Here is a 9,065-nt window from a genome sequence, read left to right on the forward strand (position 1 = left end):
GGGGTGGGAGAAGGCTCATTTCCCAGGGCTCTACTTGGGGTCAACTTCCTGAGGGAATTTCTTCCCACAGCATCCGCAGGAAGGTGGCGCTTCTTCTTCCATCCCACATATCCTTGGAAATATAAACCAGAGGCACAGTTCTCAGAAGGGCTATTTTCAAATTAGGGATTGCCAGGAATCCACATCCTCCAAACCCTGCTGGGTGGTCTTTTGAACTCTTGAGATTTGAGCTGAGCACACAAGAACCTAGCCTCTAACCCAGTGAACAGAACTATCCCGTGGCAAGGACGGACAGGCACAGATGTGGCAGGATGGGCCCTAGCTGCTTCTCCAGATCTCTCCAGACCTGACCCTAGTCCCATTAATGTCAGTGGAAAAACTCCAGTTGACTTCAGCAGGAGTTAAACCAGGACATAACTTGAGATGTTGCAGAGATGCCTGACTGCAGGTCATGCAGGCCTAGAGGTGCCCTCTGGCCTATAACCATCCAGCAACAAGAGCTGTCCAGCAACTGGCAGTTATCCAGAGGGAAGGAGATCCTATAGAGCTGGCACTCTATGCATGGTCTGTTTTCCTCTGGAGACTGTACCAGAGTTATCTGGGGTCCCAGTCACCCAGCAGAGACCACCAGCATGCTAACAGTGGCACCAGGAGCCTGCCCTACTGTGTTGACTGGGGACTGTGCCAACCTTGGCTCCCGCCTATTAGCTGGCAAGATATCTCCTGTGCTGGGGGAGGGAGGGAAGATTGTTGCCTAGGTCACACTCCTCTTCCACTGGGCTTTCTTTGCTGGCTGAAGGGAACAATAGGCTCCCTCCTGCCTGCCTCCAAAGGGAGGGAGAGCACAGGCTCATTGTCTATTGTGTTCTCTCAGAAAAGAATGGGATTGAATAAGGGGCTGGGATCCACAGCCTCCACGCAACATCTGGTTTCAGCATGTGGTAAGGACAGAGCTTTCATCCAGCCCCTCCAGAGCCACAGCATCACACAACTCTCTGTCCAGCTAGGATACAAACAAGTTGTTAACCCTCCTAGGGCATTAGCAGCACAAGACAAGTAAAGAGAGCAAAGGGCAGCCTACAGCATATGGGGGTAACACTCCTCTCTGGCCCTTGGGAGGTTATGGTACACCTAATCCAAGCCACACCTCCCCCAGTAGGAGGCACTCTAACTGTGTGGCAGCAGGAAAGCCATGCAAAGTTGGGCCAGGCCCCTCCTGTTCACCAGCAGTGCTGCAGGGAGTATGAGGCAGCACTGCCAGTGCTGGAGGTAGCTCAGACCTACAGCAGCCAAACACCAGACAGGAAGCAATACAGAGGAGCTAGCAACAGGTCCTCCACAAAGTCCTATTCCAGCCTCTCCCAGCCCTATGTACCTGGAGGGGGAGTTGCCAGGAAGGGTGTCAAACCCCTGTGGGGACCAGAGGTGCTGGGACGGCTCTGGCTGTGTGACTGTAGCAGGGTTGTGGCAGGCCCACAGCTCAGTGCCCAGCCTGTACAAGGGCTCTGCCTGTTATCTAAAATCAGGGAGAAAATGCAGTTCTTAGCAGATGCGGAAATGTAAAGGTACAGACCAATCTCCTCCTCCCCGGGACGGAGAAGGGGCAGCCTACTACATTCCCAAGGATGTTATTCTTTTAACAATACCCAGCTGGTCCACATGATTTCCGTTCTATTTTTAACCCTGGAATAACTCCAAATGGCCTAACATCTCTTCTTGGCTGTCATTTATTTTTGATGTTTCCCTTGGAAAAACAAGGCCCACGCGCTGGGCCTCTTTGCTTTCCCAGCCCAGTGTCATGGTAAAGGCTCTCCCCCTACAAACACACACAGCTCTAGCATGGCACCTGATCCTTGAATCCTCCCTGGTTTCCTCTGCATCCACAGCCCCTCCCTTCCCAAAATGCTGTTTAGATGCAGACGGTATATATGCTCTCCCCTTGCTGTGTGGGATGGCTCATTTCAGATTTTACTTTTCTTCTCTCCCTTTGCCCCCACATTCTGCCCCCTCCAATAAAGGGTTAACTTTAATCTACGCTCCATTCCTCCAGCCACTTCTTTGGCACCTGGTCAGCCCCCACCCCAAGCAGCCATATATGGAGCCTCAGAGGATTGTTTATAACGAAATAAAGTATGTATAAGGTAGAGGAAGGAGGGGGGCGGGAAACCCACTGCAGTCACTGAGGGATCTCCCCAGCTGCAGAAGTATCAGTCCATTGTCCAGACTCAAGCTGCTCCGTCAATGTCTCTTGACCTGGCATGTTGGTTTCCAGGAAGGTCAAAGTACAAGCTGACTGCCCTTTGCCAGTCTTCATAGGATCTGTATGACAGCAGTGCATGGGGTCATGGGGTGGATGCTAGCAAGACTCTTCATTGTCACAGAGACTGAAATGCTCTCTTTGGCATCTATAAAGCCTGGGAGATGAGCAGCCCGGCTTCCCCATACCCAGCTGCCTTGGTTCCTTTACCCCAACAGGAGAAGGACTTATTCAGTACAGTGCCTATAGCCTCAGGGCCTGATTTTCCAAGGGGCTGAGCAGCTAGAGCACCAGGAGAAATCAACAAGAGCTGCACACTCAGCATTCTGAAAATGCAGCTTTTATTGCCTAAGTGACAAACTCGGTGACTTGAAGAAGCAGCCAATGATAAACCAGGATTGTCCAGGAACTACAGTCTGAGGCCTAAAATGGTGTTGAAGTCTGAAAAAGAGGGAGCCCTCTCATTGCAAAGGCAGGAACAGGACAGAACTGCCTAAGCCAAGTGTGGGTGAGCTCAACCAACAAGGAGCTTGTGTTTCTCTCTTAAGGAAGGTTTTGGGAAAGCTGAACAGTCTGTATTTATTATCAGCACAGAGAGAGTGTATGGAAAAATAGATGAAGACCCAGCTTACGGGCCCGGGCAATTTCCCAACGCAGCCCTTGGTGCCAAAGAATTTGAACATCTTGGTCCCTCAAGCACTCATCAGCATTAGTTGTTGCTGGGGGCAAGAGTGAAACCTGCAGCAAGTGAGAAGCTACCAGGACTAGTCTTCTGTCAAGAGTACATCAGCCCTCTGGAAGAAAGAGGAGAATGAGCTATACAAGTTCTTCTATACAACCAGCAGAGATTGGTGTGTTTCATACAACCAAGTGTTAACCATTCTGGTATCCTAAGTGCATGTCTTAAATGCTGGTGCTACATGAGAGATGAGCAGAAAGTGGGGGAGAAACAGCCAAGACAGTGTCATGGCCAACATGACTTTGAGCAGCTTCATCCTTGCAGGGATAGTGGGGAAAGCAACTCTGGCTAGAGCTGAAAAGCATAGGAAGGTGTAGAAGCAGAAGGGACAACAGGGCTCTATTCATCTCACAGTCATGCCAGTGTAAATCTAATGACTACTGAGAAATTACTCCAGATCTATATCCATGCAATCCAGGGCAGAATCTAGCCCAGACCCTCTTACTGAGACTGGTAGGGAATTTTCCTTTTTGTTCTTTCAATTAAGTAAAAAAAGAAAAAGCTTAGCTGCAGCAATGCAATGTGACAGTGGACCAGATTGTTGCCCAAGATAAGAGCAACTCCACTGAAGCCAAGTCAGAGGAAAGTCAGCATGAAATAAGCAGCAAGTTGAGGGTACCTGGAATGGGAGGGCTTAGGGTTAAGAGGCTTAGAACTGGATGCTCTTTTTATCACGTGTAGCCCCTCACCGGTATCTATCTCTTCCTGTTTTGTTTTAGACTGAGTAGGGGGAAACAACCCCGAGAGAACTCTATGGGCTCCCTCATGTTAGAGGGAGAATGATCCTTTCTCGTGTATTTACTATATGTTTCTTTTTTTTCTGAGGGCAAGAATGGCCAGGATTATCATTCTGGTCCAAGAGTGAAAATGACCATATGTCAAACAAGGTACAACTCACATGGATCTTCTTAGGATAACTTGGAACCTCAGCAGTCAAGTGAACACTACATTTTTTTCTAGAGCTGGCCAAAACTGGAACTAGATTTGTGCAAGGATGTGCCTAATGTGATTTCTTTCCCTTGGACTCATTTTCCACAAAAGGTGAAATTTCTATGTTGAAATTTTTATTGCAAACACTATGGAACATTTTCGGTAAACAGACACATCCGATAAAGATTTGGAACATGATTTCCATCAACATTTCTATTAAAAACTAATTGGTAAAAATGTTGTTGAAAATGGAAAAATTGCCACAAAAAAATTTCAAATAAAGGCCATTTTTTCCATCAGAAAAGTTTTTGGTGTGCAAATTTTTGACCAACTCTACTTATTTTCCCTCTAGACTGTAATGTATCAACCTCCCTACTCTAGTGGAACATGTTTCCAAAAGCTACAACTTACTGCAAAACCAGAGATACCAGCACCACAAATTCAATGTCTGTTCCCTTATGAAAGATACCCACGTCTTCTCCACAGTCTCTCAGAGACAGGATCAGTGGAGGGGTCCAGCTATCAGGGAAGGTAGCAGTATGACATGAGTCAGTCGGACATGAGTCAGTTGGAAGACATGAATGTAACACATTCCCTGCAGCACCTGAGCTCCAGGAAGATGGAGGAAAGCCAAATGGATTTTGGTCACTAGCGTTATGAGTTTCCATTAATTCTCAGTTCACCTCAAACAGAGGTCTGGGAGGTTCCAAAGACAAAACCATATGAGTTCAGATGAAGAGGAATAAGTCCATGCATCAAGTCAGAAGGCATTAGAGGTTGTCATACATGAGTAAAGTCCTTTCCAGCTGCTGGCTGACCCTCTGGTAGAAGATGATTTGCTGTTTTAGGTAGGACTGCATCATTCTCTTGAAGTCTGCCATGCGTCGCTCATGAAAGTGGTTCATTTCAGCCTGCAGGGAGAAGCCGACCACGCGGCAACGTTTCCGAATCCCATCTGCCTCGTCCTGATCCATTTTCCCCTCATCACTCATCCGCTGACTCTCTTTCACCTTTGCAAAGGCTCCTGTTAGGAGGAAGGATGCAAGATTCCCAGGGTTACTGAGATGTATACCAGTACTCCACCTCCTCATGCTATCCCATGCCTTCCTTTCATCCCTGCAGAGAAATAAATGCCTGTGGAGAGCAGAAAAGGAGCTCCAGCTGTGCCATACTCTGGTTCAGTGGCCCTGAGCTGTCAACGGAGCCAGCTCTTTCCCTTCAGATTCACATACATATACCTACACATTTCTGTGATACTAGTAAACCATCCCTTCCTCTGCAGAGCAACAACAACACCCTCCCATTTCTTCTGTAGTCCTTTCCAGTCTCCCCAGGCATCTGAGTGAAAACAAGCAGCTGTACAAATTGCATCAACCCTTAGGCTGCCACTGTGGGAGTCACTCGGTCTCAGACGGGAGTGGACTGAGTGTTGTTCCTCTGAACATGCCAAAATTCAGGGAAAGCACAAGTTCATCCAAATGTCCTATCAAGAGATCCCAGTGCTAGTACACAGGCCTGTGAGAGGGTTAATCTAGGAGTGAACATTGAATGGTCTTTTTCTTAAGCTCCCCCAACATGACAAGGAATGGAGCCATCTAGGGATCTGTATGCAGTTAAAAAGTAACAATATTCTAGCACTGTTTGTTCCAGCTTTTGAGGCTTAGAAGCTCGATATTCATCAGAGAATAATAGTTGGCCCCTGCCACATGGCTAGATCAACATGTGCTAAAACCAGCCTGTCCACAGCTGGGTTTAACAACCAATGTTAAATGATGTCAGAGCATATAGAGGCCTTAGAACCAGCAGATATGTAAGCGGACGGATTATCTGGAGATTTGTGTTGTATCTCCAGTTTTGCAAATAGTTTTCTGAGTCACTTGGGCAAGTCACTTCACCTCACCTGACATACTGTCCCTATTTATAAAGAAAAGGTAAGAATTTTTATGCTCCTACTTAATATATTTGGAAAACTACTGACAGGAACTATATAAGGCCCTATTATATGCATAGATCACAGACTAGGGAAAATCCCAACAATCCAGGACATCAAATCTGCTAGTAGATGCAACAGAAGATGGAGAGAGAAGAATATAGTTTTATATCACATCAGAGGTATCTCAAGGTACTGGACAAAATATAACTGAGTTCTAGCCACGCAATGATCATGTAGATATGAGGTGCATTTTGCAAAGGCTTATACACAGCTCCAGGCCCTTCCATTGGGAACAGCGGGGCTGGAAGAGAAGAAAGGTATTAGTACCTAATTTATTGTAGGGGCAGAGGGCCATAAGCCAAGTTCTTTAAGCTGCTTCTTCATCTTTGTGCAAAATGACACGGGACTTCTATATTCCACCTGGATGACAGGTGGGTAGAAGAGAGCCCAGTTTATGTTCATAAACTCTCAGGCCAGAAAGGGACCATTACAATCACCAAGTCTGGCCTCCTGCACCACAGAGTCCATGGGACCTCACATAGTGATTCCTGTGCCCTGTCTAGTTCATCATCTTTTCCGTGGGACAGTCCAGTCTTCTAGCTACAATGGCTAGGGATGGAAGTTGCATGTAAACTGGTTTAAGTGATCAGAAATTGGTTTAAACCTGTAACAAAATAGAAGTTCAGTGCACATAAACAAGTTTAAATGGCTGGATAAACCTGACTGAATGATAAGACAACTTACCTAATTTAAGTCAAACCGGTTTATGAAACTTCTATCCCAGACCCAGACCCCTTCCTGGTTCAAGTTAAATCATAGTCCCCCAGCATTTTGCAGCCGTGGGCTGGGCTATGCTGTCTGCTCCAGAGAGCAGGGCTGGCCCTGCCCCTCCACTCCCTAGCTGGGGCAATGAGGGCTGACTCACTGCCTGTCCCGCCTTGGCCAAATCCCTGCTGGGATCTATGGCCAGGAAGGGGGTTAAACTTTCCTTCCCCTGAGTACAGAGCTGCCTTGCCCTGCTTACTTAGTGCTGGCTGCAGCTGGGGACTACAAATCCTAAGGCACCTAGAAGCAGGAAGAGGAAGTGATGTGTAACTCTGCAGAGTCCTGCTACTGTGATTGTGGACCGCCAGAGACCTTGGGAGCAGCAGGAAGAGGAAGCAAACACACAGCCCATGCTGGCTATGTGCCAGAGAGCCGTGCTCTAGTGCCCTCTATCTTCTGGCCTAAGCCACTGCAGACATGGGTTACACTTCCTGAATCAAAAGTGAATGTCTGTTCATTTGCTTATTGGTTCAATCCTTGCAGCTTAGACGAACCTGCAAAGACTAAATCAATTCAGCCTTGGGCTTTTTGACTGGCTGTACTTAGCCAATATGAGCATGGTCACAGCAGCCCCAAACTCTTCCACTATCTGTGACTCTTGAGTACAAACATAGGTCAGGTCATATACCTAAATAAGTGACTTCATTGTGCTTCTTGTAGGTCTCACCACTATGCAGGCCTCTCAGGACTTGCCTAAACTAATTCTTAACTATCACAAGCTAAACCAGTGGTACTCAATCTTCTAGTCCCATGTGCCAGCGTGATCTAGCATGCAGATCCACATCATCCAGTGTGTGGGGCTCCCTACAGGTCTGGAAATTCGGCAACAGGAGAACAGTAATTAATTCTACCACTGCTTCCCTGCTGCCAAATTTCCAGACCCCCAGGGAGACCTGTGGGCTGGATAACACAGTTTTGCAGGCTGAAAGTTGAACACCACTAAACCAAAATAAGAGAAGCCATATGGAGTTAAAATCAGTTTAACTTAATTGGTGGTTGAAGAAGCAAGTTTAAGAACTAAGAACCAGTTTAAGTTAAGTCCATGCAACTTTCTCATAAAGGTTTTCTTCCCCTGATTTTATAGCAGCTTTCCTCCACTGACTTCAGAGGAACTCCTGCTAACTTCTGGTAGTGAAAGTGAGAGGAGACTCAAGCTTTGTGTGCTTTGAGGTCCGTTGTGTTGTTCCTGCTTTGCCTTTATCACACTTCAGTCATTACCATAAATACACTCAGCTCTTGTGATGAGGTTCCTCAAGGCAGCAACTTGTCTTATGTTAGACACGCCTCACTTGTGTACACCTGTGGTGTATCCACATAGCAATTATCTCAAAATCAAAAGCCAGCTCTTACAACAAAGAGTCTGTGATGCAGAGAGGCCAAAAACAGATCAGGAGAGACAGTTTAGTTCAAAAAGAGGTGTGCTGACACAGCAGTGTCCATGACTAAAATAGCAGGAACTCTTTGGTATAAAAAGGATAAATTTGGAGCTTCTTTTCATTTGCCTTTAGGGGTGTGTTTTCAGCTACTCCACACCCAGGAAAGCTAACACTTTGTGTTTATTTTTAAATGAAAACTTGAGTTTCCCACAGAGTAAAGTAACTCTAGGAGCTGAGGCTTTGTGAACAGCACAAGGCATCAACTCTTGCCTGTCAGGACTTACGTGCATCATCAGAGCCTTGCAGGGTCCAGAGGAGGTTTGGAAGGTCAGGATTCAGGTGCCTGGGCAAAGCTGAATGGAGGAAGCTTGCACAGCATCTATGTCGGGGTGGGCAATTATCTCAGGCGGAGGGCTGCTTACCAAGTTTTGGCAAGCTGTCAAAGGCCACATGGGTAGTCCCACCTCTTGACAGATGCCCTGCCCCCTGTTCACCATCTTGTGAGCAGGACTACCACCCCCACTAAGCCCTGACCTTTGCCACCAGAAGTCTCTCCCCTTGCCCCCAGTACTCCTTTCAACATGGGGTTTTGCAATCTCAGAACCAGAAAAATACCAAATTATATTCTAAAAAGTGATCATCTACAACATTCATTCAGTTGATTTCAAAAAATATTTTTGTCCTGATTTACATGTGTTTGTGTAGTGTATGCAGAGGTGACTGTACAATAGCTTAAAATGAAGTCTTATTCTTGTATATTGTGGGGGGTGGGTATAGGTTTGTGGGGGCTGTGGGTGTGTGGGGTGTGGGTGTGCATAGCGGGACGGTGTCTGGGGTTTGTGTATGGCAGTGCGAGGGGAGGCGTAGGTGCATGTGTATGGAGGGCTACGCATGTGGGACTCACCCTATGAACACACACACACATATATACACTGCCCCTGTGCCTGCACACAGACAGACAGACAATGCCCCTGTGCCTGGACACACACACACACACACACACAC

At 47.0% G+C, this 9,065-nt stretch overlaps 1 protein-coding gene across 2 annotated transcripts in view; it reads right to left on the minus strand.

Moving 5' to 3' along the window:
• Positions 1 to 2,581: 2,581 nt before the first annotated feature.
• The window catches only part of SNX33 (sorting nexin 33), a 16,686-nt gene continuing 10,202 nt past the window's right edge, over positions 2,582 to 9,065 (minus strand). For both annotated transcript variants that reach the window (XM_019504441.1, XM_019504442.1), the window contains one exon: positions 2,582 to 4,950. In XM_019504441.1, coding sequence (XP_019359986.1) covers positions 4,697 to 4,950 — 254 coding nt within the window. In that variant the 3' untranslated portion in view covers positions 2,582 to 4,696. The remainder of the gene's footprint in view (positions 4,951 to 9,065) is intronic.

This window comes from Gavialis gangeticus, unplaced genomic scaffold, assembly GCF_001723915.1.
Source record: "Gavialis gangeticus isolate Ggan-Ray unplaced genomic scaffold, GavGan_comp1, whole genome shotgun sequence".
Lineage (NCBI taxonomy): Eukaryota > Metazoa > Chordata > Crocodylia > Gavialidae > Gavialis > Gavialis gangeticus.